Raw genomic sequence first — 23,487 nt, 5'->3', positions numbered from 1 at the left:
ATCACACAACTGTCAGCAAGACCCAGCTATATGTTGCACAGATCCTTCAATGCTCTTTTCCCTGACACTTAAAAGAAATTATGCATTAAGTAACAGCATTATTAGGAGCAATGTACTGAACCCACGATTAATTGATTGCTTTTGCCTAATTAAAAGAAAAGCACAGAGAGACCACATTTTCGTTCTAATGTGGTAACATGTTGTCATAAATTGTATATGTTCTGTCTTCAGTATAACTGAGTTCAGACTGATGGTGTAATGTGAGGTTAATGCTGGAGATGAGACGCTCTGATAGGTGAACAATAACTGAAGTTTCTTCTTTCCTATGTGATTATCTAGATAAGCTCTGCAGCTGCTTGTTTACAACATATAAAAACTCAGAGTCACAGACTGACATGCAAATGAGCAGCTTTCAGTCACTTTATGGGATCAAAGGTCCCAGTATGTAAATGTATAAACATAAGTACTTGTGCTCACCTTCACTGAGCAAAACATCTGAAAACACATGTCCACAAGTATGCTCTGAATTTTAATGAAAACTGAGGAAATTCTACCACGTGCTTGAATTTCAATACATGCCCTAATAATTCACTGGCTAGAAATACTTTTCCAAGGCAGAGAATAGGTGCTTAGATATAAGGTTACCTTTGATCCGTTGCTGACAAAGGCAGTGTACGAAGATGCCTTTTCACTGGGAATGCTGCTTTTTGTCGTCTTTATTTCTGCAGAGACAAAGGAAACAGAGTTGAAGTACAGTAAATGTTCTCAGTTTCAGGAATAGGGTAGGGGAGCGGTTTATACTTCATACTTTAAATTCTGATTCTTAAAAAGCAGTGGAAGATTTCTTATAGGGAAAGAGGCTTAAAAATGATTGACAGGCTTTATTTTTCTCTAGTAATGCAGCAGTGCAAAACTGTATGCCACTGCTGTACAAAAGTCCTATCACTACAGTTAATCCATTTAAAGCCTATTCCTCTCATCAAACTGGATGACATTTGCCAACCCCTAGATCTGACTAACAGCAGACAAATGTGCACCCATTGTAATTCAGAGGAAATTCAGCTGTCTGTTTTGTCAGCTACCTGTCCATTAATCAGACAGCTCCAGCTTCCCACACATGTTCTAGTATGGGAGCAGGCCCGCATTTCACAAAGTACTTCAAAGATAAAAATATCCAACCTGACTTTTATATGCAGGCAGATGTGATGTGCATAGAGAATATGCCTGCACACTAAGAAAACCAGTAAGCGTGGTTTCCTTGTCAAGGTATTTTGGAAAAATAAGCTATTTTTTCACTCTAGTTTTCGTAGAGTGCCTCTTTCAAAGACATGAGAGGAATTTGCCACATAACAATGAGCTGGATTCCACATCACTGGGAAATGGTTATGTCCAGCATTCAAATACACACTCCTCCAACAAGTACGTATATCCTCTGGCATCTAGCTATCACCATCTTTACTGACAGCACCAGGAACAGCAACAGAATGTGCCACAGAAGGTCATAATTGGTGAGATCTTCTTCAACCAACTTCAGGCATTGCATCCAAACTGTCAGCCGTTTCTGTAGGAAACACAGAGCACCTCTAGCAGTGGGGTTTGTGTCACCCTAAAACAAACAAGGTTGTCTGAAGATTCTTTAACAGAGGAAGGACTTAACCAGCAAACCCGAGACTGTCTTTCAGATGGGAAGCACAGTGAGCCCCCCTGAAAGCAAGCCGAGGGAATTTTGTGCAGCATGGAAACTTTCTAGACCTTTACTAAATTGTGAAATGATGATAGTAACAACCAAACTGATTATCTCTTTAATGCTATTCCATTCAGTTCATTATTTCTATAGTTAAATTTATATTCATATACTTTACACATTTAAAAATACAGTATAGCTTCTAATAAAGCTTTTCTTCTGTGCTACTGAAACAGAACAGATAAATAGTGTGAATTACTTTAATGCCATGCATTTCAGTGGCACAATTCTACTGAACTTCCCCTGCCCTATTACTGCTGAATTACAGTTTCAGGACGGGTTATTGAAACTTCATTTTCTATTTAAAATCTTCAGATGAAAAAATATATTTTTTTTCTGTGTGCTAGGTGATAGCATTATAAAGAGATTCCAGATAGGTCTAATCTAGAGAAAGGCTCATTTATAATAGCAACTGTACTTCTTTGTGACTTACCTTAGAATGAAACTGTATTTAAAACCACACTGACTGATTAACGAATTTACACACTAAAATCAGGGCAGATCTGCTATTTGCTTTCTTGCACCTTACTGTTATGCATGTGGATGTGAAACACTGTGGTATAATATGGCAGCACGCTTAGTTGTCTCTTCAGCTGTTCTACTGAGAAAGATGATGCTGAAAGAAGGGAGCAAAGCAGTCCCAACAAGCACAGAGCATGAGCCACTGCAGAGCCCAGAAAAGCTGAAGATCCACCTCTATATATCCCACACCTGCTTATTAGAATCTATACCTCTATCACAGAATACAGAATATCAGGGATTGGAAGAGACCTCGAAAGATCACCTGGTCCAATCCCCCTGTCAGAGCAGGAACATCAGGATTAGGCCACATAGGAATGCGTCCAGGAGTGTTTTGAATGTCTCCAGAGAAGAAGTTTTCTCATATTTATGTGTACCATCCTATGTTCCAGCTTGCACCCAATTGCCCCTTGTCCTATCATTAGATGTCACTGAGAAGAGCCTGGCTCCATCCTCCTGACACTCACCCTTTATGTATTTAAAAACATTAATGGGGTCACCCCTCAGTCTCCTCCAAGTTAAAGAGACCCAGCTCCCTCAGCCTTTCCTCATAAGGGAGATGTTCCTCTCCCTTAATCATCTTTGTGGTTCGGAGATGGACTCTCTCAAGCAGTTCCCTGTCCTTCTTGAACTGAGGGGACCGTGACTGGACACAATACTTCAGATGCAGTCTCACCAGGGCAGAGTAGAGGAGGAGGAGAACCTCTCTCGACCTACTAACCACACCTCCTAATACACCCCAGGATGCCATTTGCCTTCTTGGCCACAAGGGTACGGTGCTGGTTCACGGTCATCCTGCTGTCCACCAGGACCCCCGGCTCCCATTCCCCTATGCTGCTCTCCAACAGGTCAGTCCCCAACCTATACTGGTACCTGGAGTTGTTTGCCCAGACGCAAGACTCTACACTTGCCCTTGTTATATTTCATTAAACTTCTCCCTGCCCAACTCTCCGGCCTGTCTCGGTTTCTCTGGATGGCAGCACAGCCTTCTTGTGTGTCAGCCACTCCTCCCAGTTTTGTGTCATCAGCGAACTTGCTGACAGTGCACTCTATTCCCTCATCCAAGTCATTGATGAATATACTGAATAATACTGGTAATATCTTGAATAGTGCTGGTATCAATACTCAGGTTCCACCTCTCTTGCTGAAAATCAGTCTGTTCGTTCAAGGTGATAAAGGGTTAACAAAACACTGCCATTTTTCTCCTGAATGGCTTTTACAGACTAAGAAAAATTATTCTGTGTACAGCAACTGAAAAAGTCAAATTAACCCTGCACATATCACCAGTGAAATTAATGGTACTGCAATAAAAATTAGTTTTTGAAATCGTTAGAGTAATATGAACACATCAACTCTGGCTGATCCAGTGACTACTACGGAGTGAGACCACATTTGCATTTACAGAAGTTAAATCATTACCAATGTTCTCCTAAATACTTATTGTGGAGCTTTTACTAATTTCCAGCTACGTTTTTTGCAGACTTAAATGAACCAATACTAACAAGTTTTGGAGTTGTAAACATATTCTGCAATGAATATTCAATGGAAGTAAAAAAAAAAAAAAAAAGGACCTTGTACTGCAGAGAGATATGGCAAAAGGATGTGATTCCAGGATTCGTGACAAGAGAGGGAACGGACTCATCATGTGGAACATCCATGGAGCCAGCTACTGCTTTTAGCACAGCTCACATCCACGAACACATTCAAACGACAGCAGGCAAATTTGACTAGAAGTGTTTCCATAAGTCAGTCCTCCCTTCCCAAATGGAAATTCCAGTATCAGTGATAAGAGTGTAAATTGGTTTTAGCAGCACGGAGATCAACAGAGCTAGGTTTAAACACTGTGATAAAAACTTGAACCTGGAAGTGTTGGACTTGGCAAAATTACGGGTCAGATTTTGACTGCAGTCATTGGGATGTATTTCTGGTTTAATCATATACTTCAAGTTTGATTTGATTTCCTAAAGGTATTCTTAAAAATTTGAAGACAGGTCCAAATTAAAAAATTTGGATCTCAATATGACTATTTTCTGAAACTGTGAGGAATTTTATGAGTTTTTCTGTTTGGGCTCTGTATGGGAATTGCTAGGTCATGGCCTGAACCAATGGCTGAGCACCAGGTGAGAAGGCATGGCTAACCCAGAGAGTTCAGGTGCAAGCAATGCACTGGAGCGAGCCTGGGTCCACCCCTCCTTACCCTCATTTAAGGGTTGGCAGCCAAAGGAGCAATATCTCTCTTCAGAGACTGTGTTCTTCTTGAGATATTACTAGTCTTCAGAAAGGGTAAGTTACCTTCTATTTTGCTTTCTAAACTATATCTTAATGAATACCTTTATAAGCACGCTCCTGTCTTAGAAGGCATTATCATTGCCTTCCATTGCTCCACAGGTTCCAATGCCTTCTTTAGGTATCAATGAGCATCTCATGTTTAGAATGACCATTCACTGAGGTTACAAGGATTTCATAGAGAACATTCTGACTAGAGATTGGAGGTTCATCTGCACACTTTTGGATGAAATAAGAGATAAATACGGGATGTTCTTTTTCACTCTGAAGTGGATGGTTCTGGATTGCTTGCCTCAACTTCCTCACTTAATGTAAAAACAGTTTTGAGGTTCTCTTACAGCTTTCAAATATGACCTCAGCTTGACTGAGGGATGCATGAGGAAAAGCTTGGTCAGAACCCTCTGTACTCAGAAATGTGCTGATCACAGAATCATTAAGGCTGGAAAAGACTACTAAGATGATTTAGTACAGTTATTAATCCATCACCACTATATCACTAAACCACGTTCTTCAGTGCAATATCTACCCTTTTCTAGAAAACCTCTAGGGTTAGCTCCACCACCTCCCTGGGCAGCCCGTTCCAATGCCTCACCCCTCCTTCAGAGAATAAGTTTTTCCTAATATCCGATGTGAACCTCCCCTGAGGCCATTATTTCTCATCCTATTGCTGTTAACTGGGAGAAGAGGCTGACTCTCACTCTACTACAACCTCCTTCCACGCAGTTGTAGATAGCAATAGGGTCTTGATACAGCCCTTTGACTTCTGTCCAACAGTGTACCACAGGAAGCCACTGGCACATTTAGGGCTTAGTGAACCGAACACCAAGAGTGATACTTTAACCTGTCCAAGTGGGGTCAGTGTCTCTCCCCTGCTCTCTTTCCTGCTGATTTTTTATTATTATTATTATTTTTTAATACCCTGGTGGGGCTCTCCTCGTTACCAGCATCTCTCCCTGTTTCTTGCTCTCAGCTTTTTATTTTGTGGCACTTGAGGTTTTTCTTCAATGAATCACTACATAACGAAAGGCCTGCTTCAGACAGCGTGCTCTGTTTCCTAAGTTAGAAGGGATGACACTCATTCCGGCTTCCCCTTAACGTACACAGTCCTGTAGCTATCTTGTTCCTTAAGTCAAGAATTTCCCAAGGCATTTCCTGGGATGATCTGCAGAGCACTGGTGCCTCGTGCATCGGCCAGGCCAGCAGCCTGATGCATTCCACACAGTGCAGCTCAGTTCAGAGCCTGGTCCAGCCAAGGTTTGGGGCTGCCAAGAGCGCTCTGATTTCCCCTCACCACACATGCCATCGGCTGATGGATTCTCCTCATTCTCTGACTCTCGGCTTTCTGCAGGAGCAAATGCTAAACGTAAAAGGGCCAGGGAATGCAGAGGAAGTGGCCATTACTTTGAATTCGATTACTTCAGAACCATTTCACACACCCAAATCACTTTTAGTCATATAGAATGCGAAGTTATGTAGAGAATTTGCCTCGCTCATTTTCAAGAGCTCTCCTCTTACTTGAAATCTGGTTACACGGGACATTCCTGGTCAGAGCAAATAGCGATTCTATTCACTAATAACAGCCTGCTCCTCAGCCGCAGCTCGGTGCTACTCATTCCGCACAAAGCTCCGCGCAATGCGGGCCCAGAGGGCCCTGGCGCCCCGCCTTTCTCTCCGTGGCTGTTCAGGATGTACGGGGCTGTGCGGGGAGACCGCTTTACACGCGGTCCCCGCACCCCGTGTGTGCTGTGCGGGGGGAGGGGGGTGCCGCCCCGAGGGGAGCGAGGCAGCCGACCTGCTGCGACTCGCGCCCCGGGGCTGCCGCGTGCCGGCACCGCGAGGCCAGGGCACCGTTATCCCCGCGCTGGGGCTCGCTCCTAAGCCGCTTCCAGAGCGGCTGACCCCTGGCCGCCTGCCTCGGCCGCACCGTGCTCCCGGCCGCCTCGTGCTTCGCGCGGCGCTGGGGCTGAGCGGCGGCAGACGCCCGCTCGGGCGCCGAGACTCGCCGTAAAAAAAAAAAAAAAAAAAAAAAAAAAAAAAAAAAAAAAAGTGCCGCCGACGCCGCTCGCGGGGCGCCCCCAAGCGGCACTGCCGGGCGTTGCCGTGAGGTCCGCGGCCGCCGCTCGGTGCCCGGCATGCAGACCCGCACGCGGCCCCGCCCCCGGCCCGCGGCGGCCGCTCTATGGAACGCCGTCTCCGACCGTTGCGCGTCTCGCGCACGCCTCCCGCTTCCTGCTCCGCCGCCGCTGATTGGCCCGCCGCGCGCTCAGGAATGCGAGCGACCCTTTAAAGGCGCGCGCGGCGCCCAGCGCCCGCAGAGCACCCGGCGGCGCCGACCCCCGCAGCAGAGCACGCGCCGATCCCTGCTCCGAGGCGCCGCCGCGCTCCCGTGAGGACATCGCTCGCCGGTGGCGGGAGCCGCTCGCCCGCTCTCCCTGCAGGTAAGTGCTGATACGGCTCCCGCTGTCCCGGGGCACCTGCCCCGCTGCGCCGAGCCGCGGGGCAGCTCGGTGACCTTTTCCTTTGTGGCCATCCCCAGGTTGGTCAGAGGCGGATGCTCGCCATGGGGCCAGCCGCTGTTCTCGCCCTCATCCTCCTGGCGGTCAACGGCCCGGAAGCCAAGCGCACGGCAGGTAAGGGCCGGCGCGGGCGGCGTCGAGGGGAGCGCGCCTGGGGAGGGTACGGAGGGACGGCTCCGAGGGGCAGAACACCGCGGCTCTCAGCGAACGAAAAGCTTTAAGCGGAGCGGTAGTTATGGAACTCCGTCTGGTGCGGAATTCGTGCAGCCTTCAGAAGTAGAAGCTCTCGAGAGCATCTCGCCCACCTGGTGCGGGGGCAGAGGCGAGGGGCAGCCCCCGCAGGGGTTTGCTGTCCCGTTCCTTCTCCGGCTGGCTGCTGTGAGAACCGCCACCCAGCTTCAACGAGCCTTGCGGTGCGCTGTGCCTGTGCTGCTTCTCCTCTGTCAGAGCCTAATGAGGTGTCAGAATGCCGCTATCCCGGTGTCAGTCAGCGGAGCTGGCGCTCCTGTCCCTCCTGGCTCCTTCACGAGAATGTGCGCAGAGTGCCGCTCGGTGGGACTGCCAGGCCTTGAGAGCTGCCACCCCTGTTCTGCATACCTTGTAATGCCCACATCGCTGGTCAGTGTGTTAAGCAGCCCTAGGAGATGTACGGTTACTCAGCCTCTTCTTTTCCATGGCTTATGATGGATACTCTGATCTCTCTGCAGAGTCCAGGAGTGATGATAACAGCGTCTTTGATCTCTTTGAACTCGCTGGCTTTTCTCGCAAGGCAGCTGGGCGCCGGGCACCTGGGGTGCACCTGGTGAAGGGGCCAGAGTCCTCCAGCCCTGCTTACCGCATTGAAGATGCCAGTCGCATCCCTGCTGTCCCTGACTCCAAGTTCCAAGACTTGTTAGATATCATCCATGCTGAGAAGGGCTTCATCCTTCTGGCCACTCTCCGGCAAGCCAAGAAGAGCAGAGGCACGCTGCTGGCTGTGGAACGGAAGGATGGCTCTGGTCATGTCTTCAGTCTAGTTTCAAATGGCAAGGCAGGCACCTTGGACCTGAGTCTCTCCGGTGATGGCAAGCAGCAGTTAGTGTCCGTAGAGGATGCCTTGTTAGCTACAGGACATTGGAAGAACATCACCTTGTTTGTGGAAGAAGACCGGGCTCAGCTTTATGTGGGGTGTGAGAAAATGGAGAATGCTGAACTGGACATTCCCATCCAAAACATCTTCACCAGAGACCTGGCCAGCAGTGCCAGGCTCCGTATTGCCAAAGGGGGAGTCAATGACAACTTCCAGGTAAGATTTTCCCTTGCATTTTTGCCTAGTATCTTCAGTTGTATGCCTTGAAGGTACATTATTCAACCAACCTAAACAGTTAGAAAGTTGTAGGAAATAGGGAGAAAGGGTTCTGCTTCCATACATCTCATGTGGACCACCTCTAAATCTACTAAGCTCTATCAATGGAGGTTGAAGTGTGAAGTATTAGATTTGGGGAGAGAACTTCCTGCAACAGTAGGTCCCAAAGCTTCTGGATAGGTGATTGTAGCTTGATTGCTCAATTTATTCTACAAGACTGAGAAATTGATGCTTTTTTCCCTTCCTGCCTGGCGAGTTGCCAGGTCTTTGTGGTCAAGGCTGAGAATGTTAGGAAGCAGGGCTTGCTCTCACTCAGGAGAATAAATTAACATGTTTCACCTTGCCATCTGTCTGTTGTGAAATTACTCATGATGAACTTAGGTGAACTTTATTGTCTACAAGCTCTCTCCATGCAAGTTACCCTTCCTTCTCTTGCAGTTGTTGCAGGTAGCTGCAATTCTTTCTTTCTCCACAGGGACTGTTGCAGAATGTGCGGTTCGTGTTTGGAACGACTCTGGAAACTATCCTGAGGAACAAAGGCTGCTCCAGCTGTAAGTCTGCAGTTTTCTGAATCCAATGACCTATTAAATAGAGGATTCCTCAATACATTAGAAAGATGAGCTGAAACAGAACTCAGAAGTATGCTGACATGCAAGTCTACATTGCGTAAGAAATAATATTATTTTTCTGGAGATACCCTAGTGATGCACCTACAGCTGGTGGCAGCTGTATAACAGGCGGTACCCTGGAATTATAAATGTATATGGCAAAAAAATGCATTTACTTCATGTAAACTTTCTTGTCTCTTAGCCACTAGTGCAATCATTACTTTGGACAACCCCATGAATGGTTCCAGCCCAGCTATCCGCACTAATTACATTGGACATAAAACAAAGGACATTCAAGCAGTCTGTGGCTTTTCCTGTGATGAATTAACTAACATGTTTGTGGAACTGCAAGGGCTACGGTCCATGGTTACAACACTTCAAGACAGAGTTCGCAAAGTGGTAAGTGCTTGTTCAATTCACAATATCTCTTATCTGTCACTTAATGAATTATAAGTTGTCCTTTGAGCTTGGAAAAACAGTAACAGCTTTACTCTAGCTAAGAATTTGTGGAAGGAGGTGTTTTTTTCTACATTAACTCCTAAATATCTTCTCCCTGCTGCCCTCCCCCCCTCCCTTCCCCCCCAACCACCATTTAAGACTGAAGAAAATGAACTGATTGCCAAAGTGGTCCAGATCACTCCTGGAGTATGCATTCATAATGGGATCTTGCACAAAAATAAGGAAGAATGGACTATTGACAGCTGCACTAAATGTACTTGCCAGGTAAGATTCCTTGCATTCATAGGTTCTCTGTATATAAATTCATGACTTAAAATTAACAGATAATTCTAAGTGAAGTTCTTTGTTTGAACAAGTGAATCCTACACAGAACAGGTACTATCATACCCAGAGAAGTATTCAGCTTGTCTTTTTTACCCTTCTATTTTCTCTTACATCAATACAACTTTCATATAGTACTACGACAGCAGTATTTTAGAATTATACTGAATGTCACTCTCATACAGATGTTAACATGCATTTAACTTCAGAATTTGGGGAATGTCTCTGATTTCTGCGTAATCTACGTGTACATTTACAAGTCAGTATTAAAAGAACAAACAGTATTACCATCTGTCTTCCTCAAAATGCCTTAAATAGACACTCTATCCTTAGTGAATCTCCTGCTGGCCTAGTGGGAAAAGACATTCTTGTACTCAGTAAAGGCTCTTAAACATACAGCATTTTCATTATATAATGAACAGTTCTAGCTGTGTCCTGTAAGCTGCTAACAGATCATGTGTAACAGAAACCTTTTTCCAGATTCCAGTTGAGCTCTGTAAATCCCAGGGTATCCTGACAAGATATTTATAATTTGTTCTGCTTTAATACTTAAAGTGTATATTAGCAAAGCATTTCAGAGTATCAGTCTACCAAAGAGTGGCTGATCTTTCTTGCCTCTGTTTAGAAACCAAAGGCTGAGTATCTGTAAATGCGCAATACAGGGCAACTCACAAAGTTCTGCATTTGCTTCTGGAGGTCTCTATCTTCAGTCTTCTGTGCAGCAAATGATACTGTGACTTCTGCCTTTGCTCATCTTCCCACCAACCCTCTTATTCAATGTTAGCTGTAACTGCCTTAATGTAGTCATTTGCCTGGGAAAATGGAGAGCTTGAAATGGTAATCACAAGGGCATTCTTCTGACAAAGCTGTTACCTTCAAGAAGCATAACTACAGGCTGCACTTTAGCTCTCATTGAGATTGGAGATGGGTGTTCTTATCCTACCTGCTTGGCTTAAAGATCAAAGACCTTCAAGTATAAGTTATTAGATTTTATGGCTCCTTAGCGAAGTCCACTAAACTCATTTTATCTTCGCCATGTAATCAGCTTAACATATTAACAGAAAAGCTGACTTCTTGGTTCTCTCCCTTGAAGTGTGACCTTATACTTTGGGTATCATATAGCAATAGTTTTTTACTCAGTCCTACGCTCTAGCCAGTCTCTGGTAGTCATTCCTAACCAATTTATCCAAAACAAAACTACTTCTCTTAACTGAGAAGGAAATAGTATGGATGGAGGGTGGGAATGAGGTGAAGTTGGACTAAGAATAGCTGGAACTACTCTTTAATTGTATCAGCTCTAAATACAAGGTTTTCTACTTTAGATGTGCTTTTCAGTCTTTAAGTGCTGCAGGAAGGGTATCTTTATCATCTGACTTTCTGAGCTTTGAGTTTAGACTCCAGAGGTATGCTTTATATCCTGCTTATTGGGATTCTTTCAATTCTTTACAGAATTCTGCCACTATATGCCGGAAAGTGTCTTGTCCTCTCATGCCTTGTTCTAATGCCACTGTGCCTGATGGGGAGTGCTGTCCCCGATGCTGGCGTAAGTACTTACACCTCTCTACAGTCAGTAGTTTGCTCTGTCTTAGTAGACATACGCTGCTCTGTATATCTGCGTATAGATGACAACTGGATAGTCTGCATTTTTAATTTGAAACTCAAATGGCTATCTTCTACTAAACAGCCTATAGTAATAGAAACCTGTTATATTAATTTCTAATTGCCACTTACATAAGGAATTGCTATTGTCCTACTGAAATTTACAATGCTTCAGAGTGGTTTTAGATGTCACTGCATTTCTGTAGAGAAAGGAGGAGTTTAGGGATACACTGGATCAATATCATTAAGAGAAGTAAAACGGAGCTCTGAAATCCAAAGAATATAACACATGCAGGCAGAACAGGTTTTTGAGGTGTATTAGGTGCTCCAGTGTATTGTATTCACCAAAGAATACTTTTCAGTAGCGCATGCATTCCACATCTCAGCAAATTAAATCAGCCAACAATACTGCTTCTCCTTATCTGCAGAGCAGCTATGAACCAAGCATATTTATAAAAATGTTTAAGTGGGTTTCTGGACAATAATACTTCTACTTATCAATGCTGATTAAAATTCAGTTTTCTTAGAAACCTTGTTAAACTGTGAACTAGTATTAGTGACTAACCTATGTACTTCTCTGAATTCATCATTATTATGTAAAGCCACCTGGAGTAACTTAGGCAATGCATGTAAGCACTGAAAAGTTTGAGTTCTTGACCTTTATCTTGTACAAGAAAGGGAGACGCATGTAGATTTTGAGGGCAGTTGTGTGGATTTTTTTTTTTTCTTGTGGTAAAGAAAAAGCAGGGGAAGGGGTCGGGGAAAATAATATGGAAAATATACTTGGCTCTTGTTCAGGGCTATAACAGAGCTGTGCACCTTTACAGCTAGCGACTATGCAGATGATGGATGGTCTCCTTGGTCTGAATGGACTTCATGTTCAGTGACATGTGGGAATGGGATTCAGCAGAGAGGGCGTTCCTGTGACAGTCTCAACAACCGCTGCGAAGGGTCTTCTGTGCAGACTCGGACTTGCCACCTTCAGGAGTGTGATAAGAGATGTATGTATTTAATCCATTCATCCTGGTAATAAAACACGGGCAGCTTTTATTGGCTTAGTATTAACAGCAAAGTTCATCCTATTGCTCTGTCACTGGACTGGAGTGCTGGCTTCTAGCTTTAAGGATTTATATTAATCAAGTAAAATGGGGCAGATAGTTGATGCAGTAAATAAACATGTTCGGACCACACTCCCAGAAAAAATTGACACCAGTTTAGGTGTGTGATTTCTCTAGCAATAGAACAACTTGATCTATGACTGTACCAAGGTTCTCTAGTATAGAGAGTCTCTAGTACAATTCTAATGCTAGCTGCATTCTAAGTGCTTTGAAGCTGAAGTCTGTTTTTCAGAAACTCTACTAATAGATATCTCTTTCTGTAGTTAAACAGGATGGTGGCTGGAGCCACTGGTCACCATGGTCATCATGTTCTGTCACTTGTGGCACGGGCATGATCACTAGAATTCGCCTCTGCAACTCTCCAGTACCACAGCTGAATGGCAAGCCTTGTGAGGGTGAGGCAAGAGAAACTAAGCCCTGCCAGAAAGATCCTTGCCCAAGTAAGTGCATCCAGGTGCTAGCTACTATTCACTAGTTTAAAAAATGAACTTCCCGAATAGGAAGCTGCCATATAGTGCACTTCTAGCAGTCTTTTATCTTTAAACTTTGATACAGGCTAGGTAAAACCTCATAGTTGTTCTAGACAAAATTAAACCATTTTCTATAGCAGTTGTGGTCTGAGTTTTCCAGGGAGCCTATTAATTAGGGCTGCCGTTCCCTGAGTTAGGTTGGAACAATGTGTCAAGTACTCTTGCTACAGAAGTAATATTCTTTAGTCCGAAAATGGTAATTTTTGCTGAACTTAAAGCCATACACGTCCCCTAATTTCTACTTCTCTTTAGTTAATGGCAACTGGGGACCATGGTCTCCATGGGATGCTTGCACAGTGACATGTGGAGGAGGACTTCAGAAACGCAGCCGTCTCTGCAATAATCCTGAGCCTCAGTACGGTGGGAAGACCTGTGTAGGTGAGGCTAAAGGAACTCAGGTTTGCAACAAACAGGACTGTCCAGTTGGTGAGTATTCCTTTTCCATAATCATCTAATGGTTGTGGCCAATCTTGACTATACTGCTTAAAAAATATGGCCTAAGTCTTTAAAACTGAAGTGCTTGAACTTTGAACTGGCATGCTGGCAAAACACAATACAGCAGCAGCATCCCTCATCTTAACTCTCATTTGTTTCTCAGATGGGTGTCTGTCTAATCCCTGCTTTGCGGGAACTGTGTGTACAAGCTCCCCTGATGGTTCTTGGAAGTGTGGTGCCTGTCCTGCTGGCTACCATGGTGATGGTATCCACTGCCAAGATATTGATGAGGTAGGAAGACTAGAAACATTTGTGACTTGAAAGGGAGAAGAAAATGGGAAGAGAAGAAATACCAATACTTTAATACACTGTTTTCCTTTATCTCAAACTCTTGCATTTCAGTGCAAAGAAGTTCCTGATGCCTGCTTTGTCTTCAATGGAGTGCACAGGTGTGAGAATACTGAACCCGGATACAACTGTCTGCCTTGTCCACCACGTTTCACTGGGTCACAGCCATTTGGTCGCAGTGTTGAGGATGCCATGGCAAACAAACAGGTATTGTCAACCTGAGAGCTGTGCGGGGTTACAAAACTATACAAAGTTGTTTTCCAGTCAAACAGTGGAAAGCAACTATGCATTTCAGGGAAGATGGACTTGGTACGTCGTCTGTAATTCAAAATAGAAATTAATTGATGCTTCTCCTATTGGAGTGCAGTATGAATTATAAAAATGTCCTCTCCAGCCACGAAGAATTCTGACATTGTACATAGTTTTAAGAGAGTAATTTAATAAGTATTCATTTATAGTACAACAGTATGTACCTTAAAGGTCTTCTGGTGCTTTGTTGCATTTGAACATAAGAACTTTGAACAAGAAAAATAGTGCTAAGGCAGGTACTGGAGTTACAGAGTGGAGAGAAAATAACATATTATGTTTTTTCTTTCCCTGTTGAAACATCCTTGATGAAATTTGCCTTGTCTGGGTAAAAATGTGCAATAAAAAGATGTTTTAAGTGGATTTAATTTCTTTGTGGTCTTCTAGGTCTGCAAGCCACGTAATCCATGCACAGATGGAACACACGATTGCAACAAGAATGCCAAATGCAACTATCTTGGCCACTTCAGTGACCCAATGTATCGTTGTGAATGTAAACCAGGCTATGCTGGCAATGGCATAATTTGCGGAGAAGATACTGACTTGGATGGATGGCCAAATGAGAACCTTGTCTGTGTTGCCAATGCCACTTACCACTGTAAAAAAGTATGTTTATCCTGTATTCCTACAGAATGCTTCTAAGTAAGGACCATAGAAAATAATTTAGGTTTAAGGTATAAAGCAAGTATCTATCTAGTTAGAGGGTAGTTTAATAGCTCTATTTAAAACTAGTAAAATATCCCTCTATTGTTCTATTGTTAGGAGGTTCTCAGTGTTGCCTTAAACTTTCCTACAACGTGGGGGATGGGGAAAGAAGCCTGGCACAATTATAAATGTTTGTTGTTAGTGTTCTGGGAGTAATCTAGTTCTGTTACCTATATCAGCTTTGATCTGATAGATATCTATACTGGGGGAAGAGCAGGACGGTAAGAATAGCTAAATCTTGTATTTAAGTGATTTGGTCTATGGCATGCAAATACATACCCTCACTATAATACGATTAGCTAAAATCAAGAGACTTCAGTAAAATAACACTTATCTGATTTGGATATTTTGACTGTGGCATAATGATTATACCTTCTAAAATCCCTATTGTGCTTACGCCAGGAGTAAACACATGTACTTTATCCATGCTATAGGATAACTGCCCTAATCTCCCCAACTCTGGGCAGGAAGACTATGATAAAGATGGGATTGGTGATGCCTGTGATAATGACGATGATGACGATGGTATTCCTGATGACCGGGTAAGACAACAGAAAAGAACAGCCTTTTGGAATGTAGCTCTCCTGTTCCTTTTCCTAAGGTCAAGGTCTAGCTTCTGACCTTAAGATTAAGAGTACCATATGAAATTGCTGGTACTGACAACTATCCTAGAAACCTTTAGGTATGTATAACTATGCAGACTATCTTTCTGCAGCTGGTGAGCTTTGAAAATGAATCTTCATTTTTCGTCAGCCACTCCCATACTCAAATAAGCAGTCGTGTGTTTTGAGATAAAAGCATTCCAGTTCTGTCTGCTTTCCCTTCTGCCTTTTGTTTTTCCATTCAGATCCTGTTTGTGCTACTGTATGTTCAAGTTTTAATTAGACTGTATTTAAAGCTTCACTTCTCTCTTGCAGGACAACTGCCCATTCATCTACAACCCACAGCAGTATGACTATGACAGGGATGATGTTGGTGACCGTTGCGATAACTGCCCCTACAATCACAACCCTGATCAGACTGACACTGACAACAATGGAGAAGGAGATGCATGTGCAGTGGACATTGATGGAGATGGTAGGTGTCCTCTGATGATACCTCTACGCTGCTAATGAGATTGACCAAATGCATACAATGGTACCATTAACCATTTCTGGTATCAAACCAGAAATTTATACTTAAACACACAAAATCTCACTTCTGGTGTTTTCAGGATATAAAGGCTATTAAAGTAACACTTAAAGCTAATGGAAACTCATTTTGAAAAATATTAATTTTGGTACAGTTAAATTTTAGCTCTGTTCTTACAGGAAATAAGAATAGAAGCTAGTGATTTAGTCAGGTTTCAACCAGATACTTTTCAAAATGCTTACAAAACATTATCAAGGTGACTTTGTATGTTCCTTTGAAGCATTTGGATATTTTGACTTGCATTTACAAACTCTTCTTAATTTTGCAGGGGTCCTCAATGAAAGGGACAACTGCCAATATGTCTACAATGTAGACCAGAGGGATACAGACTTGGATGGTGTTGGAGATCAGTGTGACAACTGTCCACTGGAACATAATCCTGACCAGGTAGAGGATTTCTATTACACAAATAGAATATTGTTGTTCAAATGTGCTACAGTACACAACATATTATACCAAAGTATAGCTTAAATTTGAGTTGACATTCTGTTCTCGTTAATTTGCCAAACAGCATCTTTATAAGTGTTATTCCCTCACAAAGTTCAAACACTGGCAAGGTAGTGTTCCAAAAAGTAATACTATAGAGGGTCCATGAGACTACTGCATGTAAAACTCTCCTGAGCATTTCTTAGTTTTGTAGAGTTGTACTGGCCCTCATTTTAAGGACATGGAATGCCTGGGAGCATTTTATGAAATGAAGATAGGTAGGGAGTATCTTTACAGCAGCTTAATGTATATGTAGCCCATAACATATACAGGATGCTAATAATGCAGAAATTCTTAATTATTCAAGGCTCTATAAATCACAATGAACTGCAGTGCTTGGCTGCTTCAAAGTCTAGTTCTAATCTTCCTAAAATAGAAGCAATAGGCCAAAGTCTTAAACATTCTTTCAGGACTTGCAAGATATACCACACATTTAATATGTCAGAAGCAGTTAACTGATCGGGTAACGGTATTAAATACTACTTGGCACTTCAATTTAAACAGTCTCTTCATAATCTTTGTCCTTCGATCCAAACCAGTTACATTTTTTTAAAAAGTTGTATTTTCTACCCGTAAAGGCATCACATCTTGCCTTTTCCCTAAGGAAAAGGAGTATGACACTCTTTAAACTCCCTCCTAAAATTTAGGGGGAGTCCAGCCTCTCATACAACTTACTGATTCAAAATTCAAAGACAGAAGTAGATAAAGCTTGTGCTGGCCCACCAAATTCAAGGCTGTAAGATGAATTGCTTCAGGAAGGTAACTGGAACGACTGCAGGGTTAGAAAAGGGGTTGCAAAGCAGGAGAATCTAGTTTAGTACTGTCACATAGCCTAAAAGCAGTGTTATTTGAAGGATTTACACTCAGACTATACTCTTATTTGCCATCTGTTTAACTGCTTTCTCCTCTCGGGGTGGAAGGTGACCTCTATTGCTTTCTGCCACATTATTTATAGGCAATGTTTCTTAACATTCTAATATCTTAATACATCCCTAATACTTCCATTTTTAACTCTTACTAAAGCAAAGAGAATTCCCAATTCTAGTTATTAAGGCTCGTAATCCAGTTCTTTTAGGTGGCTTTTAAAATGTTCTTTATTTTTCCTTTTATTTTTTTTTTAGGAAGATACTGACTCTGACCGTATAGGTGATGAGTGTGACAACAACCAGGACATAGATGAAGATGGTCATCAAAATAATCTTGATAACTGCCCTTATGTGCCCAATGCCAATCAAGCTGATCATGACAAGGATGGAAAAGGTGATGCTTGTGACCATGATGATGACAATGATGGTATTCCTGATGACAAAGATAACTGCAGATTGGTTGCCAACCCAGATCAAGCAGATTCTGATGGTAAGATGACCAGTATCGTAGTAACACTTCAAGAGTATCTTTCAACTCTTTGTTGTTTGGGTTTTTTTTATGCAATTTAGGGTTAGACAAAATTTCAGAGTAAAAAGATAATCTGCACTAGTGTTTGTGTTCCTCGGGAGTAAGGAATAAAATAACCACATATCAAACTAACTTCATATGCTTAGCAGTATCAGGCTGGAGCAAAAGGGACATTTATACAGCAACAGTTCTCTCTTCTGTAGTGTCTGCCAGCAGTACTTGGGCAGTCAGAGCTCTGCAATAAAGTTTTCACTTCCCAAGCTGTAAAACTTCAAACTATGCTGGCAAACAATAACCAATGTCTGATTGCTCAGAATAATGAAATTACTTCTGTCCTGCAGGTGATGGACGTGGAGATGCTTGCAAAGATGACTTTGACCAAGACAGTGTACCAGATATTGATGACATATGCCCTGAAAACGTGGACATCAGTGAGACTGACTTCCGAAGGTTTCAGATGATTCCCTTGGATCCCAAAGGAACATCCCAAAATGATCCAAACTGGGTTGTACGTCACCAGGGTAAAGAACTGGTTCAGACAGTCAACTGTGACCCTGGCCTTGCAGTTGGTAAGGGGAACACTAACTCTTACAGGCATTACAGTGTTGCAGGTGGAGGTGGGATGGAAACTGAGAAACTGTTAAGGAACTGTTCAAAAGTCACATCAAAAGTAACATCTTAATCTTCCTCTTCTAATGCCCATGCAGGTTTTGATGAATTCAATGCTGTGGACTTCAGTGGCACCTTCTTTATCAATACAGAAAGGGATGATGATTATGCTGGCTTTGTATTTGGCTACCAATCTAGCAGTCGTTTCTATGTTGTCATGTGGAAGCAGATTACTCAGTCTTACTGGGACTCCACACCAACCAAAGCTCAAGGCTACTCAGGTCTCTCCATCAAGGTTGTGAATTCCACCACAGGTCCAGGAGAACACCTTCGTAATGCTCTGTGGCACACAGGAAACACTCCTGGCCAGGTAAAGGTCACACTGATAACCTGTGCTTCTGCACTGCATGTTGTTCTTCCAAAAAGTTAGATGTGTTCAGGGGTCTACACGTGCTCCTTGGAATGGGACAGTCTTCTTGGCAAAGACAAATAACAGTGTAATTATTAATAGGCAGATAGGCTTCCCAGCAGCAGTGAATCAATTGTTTCTGGACTACTGGAGTAAATCTCAATTTACATATTTAAAAGTTAATTTAGATACAGGTGATTTCAAAAGACCCCATTGCAGAGCCTAATGATGAACTTCAAGCATCTGCTACTCATAAAGAGACCTGCATATCAAAATAATGGTTATCTTATTTCAGACCTTCTGGTTAAATGACCTATTCTTTTGTAGGTGAGAACTTTGTGGCATGACCCTCGTCACATAGGCTGGAAAGACTTCACTGCATACAGATGGCGCCTTAGCCATAGACCAAAGACTGGCTTCATCAGGTGAGCATTATACTTCTAAGTAATGGTCCCAAAGAAACCAGGCGTCTTATTTAAAAAAAACAAAACAAAACAAAAAAAAAAACCTAGCAGTTGTGTCATCTCTGACAAGATTCTCTTGTCTCTTTGTAGAGTTGTAATGTATGAGGGGAAGAAAATCATGGCCGACTCAGGACCAATCTATGATAAAACCTATGCTGGGGGTCGTCTAGGATTATTTGTCTTCTCTCAAGAAATGGTGTTCTTCTCAGATCTTAAATATGAATGCAGAGGTAAGGAAAACTTTTCAATAAAAAGACCCTATAAAAAAGAATTGGCTCAAGAAAGCTGCTCTCAAGAGAAATAGGAAAGATTTTTTAAAAAGTAGCTAAGAGGGAAAGATCATCTGTCATTTTGCATGGCTTTATCTCAAGCATGTTTTGCGGACAGAAATGGGACACCTTTTCAATTAAACTATTCACAGTTTAAAAGTTTGAATATATAAAATCTTATGAATATTTCTGTCCTGCTGGTTCAAAGTATCAGGAATCCGTGTTAAGATATAGTTCATTTCCGGAACTGGAATCTTTAAAGAAGTTGAATAGAATGAATCAATACAGGTGACAAACTGCAAGGTGAAAATACAAAATACTGACTAGCGAAAATAGTGTCAGATATGCAAAAGACTGACTTAATAAAAATAAGCAAAATACAATCTATACACAGCCTTCTACTCTTGCAGTTCAGTGATGATATGTACATGTGACTAGTTCCAGGTCACCCTAGTTTGCTTCAAATTGTGACTTTGTTAGGTAATATTACATGGACTAGATTCTAAATTTTAACTCCTGATAGTGCTGAAGTACTTTCTTCATTCTTTCATTTCTAGACATATTTGTAAGGAACATATGGATAATGTCTTAGACACAATCACACGTAACACAGAAATATCTTAATTCTCTTTTTTTCCACAGATCCATAATCCCAAGGTTACTGGATTCAGAGACTATTTTAAAATGCTGGTATTGCACCTTCTGAAACATTTAGCCTTACAAATCCTGGGACCATTATATTATTCCTTCCTTTCTTCCTCCTGCATAAATGTGGACTCGAAACATTACCTGCCTCAAGAGAATGGTTTTGAGAGAATAGAAGTGAGAACATACTTGCATCTGACCTCTGAAATGGAAGGAAACAAATGTCTTGCAAATAAGAATTGTCTTCACTGAAAAAGCACACTTCTTTCAGTCAGAAAGACATTTGTTTGTTTATCACAGTGCATTGTCACTGCCTCTAACTGGAGGTCCCATGGAGTAGCATTTTGTAAAAAGAACATCTCTGGATGTGCTGTGGACTACTTAAACTGAAGACCTTTCATTGTGTGGGGGAAAGGGGTTTTGGGTGGGAGGGTGAACTCTCAAATCTTTTCTTTATGGGGGGTGGAGGTTTTTTTTAATGGGGGTCTCTGCTACCTTGGTTTACATCCATTTAATTTGCAGAAATTATCCTTTTGTATGTTGCATCTTTCAGATGAAAATAGCCCTTGACTTTTTTGTGGTGAACTAGATCAGCTGCTCTATAACACAGGACAAAAGAGATATCCCAGAACTGCTCTCCATGAAGGGAGGGGAAGGAGGATGCAATTGGCACACTGGATCACACCAGCTTTGGGAGAACTGGGATTTACAATAAGATTCTGTTTCCTGGTTAGATGCAGACCTTTCTTACCTTTTTAAATGTTTTCTTTCACCTGTGGTGTGAGAACGCCACCATCTCAACTAGCACTGTGCTGTCCTTCAGGAAGAAACCAGCATGTGCTTCATATTTTATGGTTAGCTTCATATTTTATGGTTAAAAAGGCACAAAATAGAACAGTAATAAAAACATTCCTTTTCTACATGCCATAGATGCTTTAAGCCCCTCGCTTCAGAGGGGAGGGGAAGGGGCCTGTAGATAAAATACTGAAATTGTAAAATATTTATTTTTAACTATCCTTGATATTATAATGACTGATGGATTATTGATTTAAAAAAAATGCATCAAGACTATCCACCATTATTACAAGTCTTCACGACTGTAGGATTGTAAATACAGATTATTTATTAACTCTGTTCTATAGTGAAACTAGAGGGTTTTTCGTTAAGCGAAATCTTGTCGGGAGCAGATACTGGTAATGTATTAGTTACAAAGAGCAATTTTCCCATAATGGCTTTGAGGCACAGGGAAAAGCAGCAGGGTGGGGAATGGAATGTTTGTTTTTTCTCAGTCTGAGCTCAGCATTGGCTTTTCCTTTCTTTGTGCAAGGCAGTTGGTTGCCTGGCAGGCAACTGTTCTGCAGTATTAAAACTCAAGTCCTTCTAGATGGTAGCAGTTCCTGTCTCATCCATCGAGCTAGGGCTGAGGGAATGGCATTTAGCATTATAGCAATTTAGTGCTGTGAAAGGTCAGCTGTGTTTTACCACTGGTCAGCAGGACTGACTTTCAAGCAGAACTGGCCCAGAGGAGATCACAGAAAGAGACAGCAACCATCCAGTCTTGCTGTTTGTGTCACTGCACACAAATTCTTGAAACTAGCACTGCGCAGCTACGAAGGAAGGAATTCTTCACAGCCTAGACAGAATTTCAGGAGCTCCTTGCAAAAAAGGGAGAGGGCTTGATGTACATGAACAGAAGACTCATTTCCCCAATAGAAGGGGCAGCATTCTTACACCTATATGATTTCCTTGTCTTTTCAAAAAAGGAAAAGAAACACAGTGAAAGTTTTACGTACAAATATTACCTCATTATTGTATGACTGAGAAAAACCTTTGGATTAAGCAGAGTTCAAATGTCTAACAAACTTTAAAGCTACTGTAGTACTGAAGAGTTAATGCTGTACATAGTCAAAAATTCGTTGCGGAAAAGTATATTCCCAGTAAGGAAATAGCATTGGAAAAAAATGTTAAATACAATTTCTAATATTGTGTTATATTTTTATTGTCATCTTGTATACCATTGCTTGTGTTTTTATAAATTATTTTTGTCATTGCCATTGTAATAGTTAATCACATAACTGTGTAGATATGCTATTTAAATAATTTATCATGAAATGCTACCTGTAGAGTTAGTATTTCTATTTTTATAAAATATTTGCACACTGAACTGAAGTTTTTTGCTTCCTTCTTCCCAATGTTTTTTCTAGTGTTATTTTCTAAGAACCTGCTTTTTTGTAAACATTTTTAACCATTTTCCATTTTAAAGTTGTGTAAGATGTACAATAAAACTTCTTACAGAGGACAATAAACCACCATGGACATATATATTTACACCTGTGTCACCTAGTGTTGTTCATGCTTTGTAATATTTCTACAGCTCACAGTTACGCTAATACATTACTCTGTTATCCGTGTTAAACTGGGCTTCAAATTAACACATCTCAATAATCTTCCTACTAAAACTATGACAAGATAGATAGAGCACACAGGATCTTTCAGCCCAGGCATAACAACTTGTCCACCTGAAAGCATTTTTGCAGTTAAGGGGCACTAGCTCAATTCAATCTTAAAGGCATTACTGTGGACTCCTCTAAGTGTAGTCAGAGCCATGGGGCCCTTGATAAAGCCACAAAGGAAAACAACCTTTGAGGGATGTTAATCATCTACTCATCCCTACCCAAGCCTGCCTTATGCTTTTCTTTCACATGAAAAGAGGCATCAGGATAAATAGCTGCAGAGGCAGATGCCTATCTGTTCAAGTCTCTTCCAGCCAGACTGCTGTTGTAATCAAAAAGCTGATGATGTGGCACTATCTCAGCTAGCCACAGTACAACCAGCTCCTCAGTCCTTACTTGCAGCGGTGGTTGTCTCATGAGCTCTCAAGTAAAGCCATGAATTTTCCTGGGCTCAATTCTACTTGTACCCTGGTATCAGCAGTGTTTCAGTAAATATCTTGCCTCTGTATTTTATCTCTGTTATTTTTGGCAGCCAATTCCAATGACCTTCTCTCATCCCAAGCCAACCTTTCATGCTAGCTTATTACATGCATTTACATAGCATAAATCAGTTTAGTGTCTGAACTGGAGATAATACATGCCTTAAAATAATAAAGGCATGCCATCTGTCTTGTGTTAACACATACGCTAAGTCTGCCCACTTGCTGCTTGAGGAATGTGAATACAA

At 42.1% G+C, this 23,487-nt stretch overlaps 1 protein-coding gene and 1 long non-coding RNA gene across 2 annotated transcripts in view; one reads left to right on the top strand and one right to left on the bottom strand.

Annotated features, from left to right (window-relative positions):
* LOC110401877 overlaps positions 1-6,540 on the bottom strand; it is a 127,036-nt gene extending 120,496 nt beyond the window's left edge. The window contains exons 1-2 of the long non-coding RNA XR_002440660.1: positions 6,065-6,540; positions 646-722 (exon numbers count right to left, since the gene is read on the bottom strand). This is a non-coding gene — a long non-coding RNA (uncharacterized LOC110401877). The remainder of the gene's footprint in view (positions 1-645; positions 723-6,064) is intronic.
* On the top strand, positions 6,836-22,635 carry THBS1 (thrombospondin 1). The gene is made up of 22 exons (XM_021402398.1): positions 6,836-6,987; positions 7,086-7,179; positions 7,773-8,350; positions 8,886-8,961; positions 9,221-9,417; positions 9,616-9,741; positions 11,248-11,341; positions 12,225-12,398; positions 12,779-12,955; positions 13,298-13,471; positions 13,644-13,771; positions 13,883-14,035; positions 14,522-14,740; positions 15,274-15,381; positions 15,757-15,916; positions 16,299-16,417; positions 17,638-17,872; positions 18,253-18,480; positions 18,619-18,890; positions 19,257-19,354; positions 19,484-19,623; positions 20,305-22,635. The coding sequence occupies exons 2-22, from the start codon at positions 7,101-7,103 to the stop codon at positions 20,310-20,312; spliced, it is 3,543 nt and encodes a 1,180-aa protein (XP_021258073.1). The 5' UTR covers positions 6,836-6,987; positions 7,086-7,100; the 3' UTR covers positions 20,313-22,635.

This window comes from Numida meleagris, chromosome 6 (assembly GCF_002078875.1).
Source record: "Numida meleagris isolate 19003 breed g44 Domestic line chromosome 6, NumMel1.0, whole genome shotgun sequence".
NCBI classification, from domain to species: domain Eukaryota; kingdom Metazoa; phylum Chordata; class Aves; order Galliformes; family Numididae; genus Numida; species Numida meleagris.
Note: the sequence above shows the minus strand (reverse complement) of the source record. Positions and strands in the feature narration are given on the sequence as shown.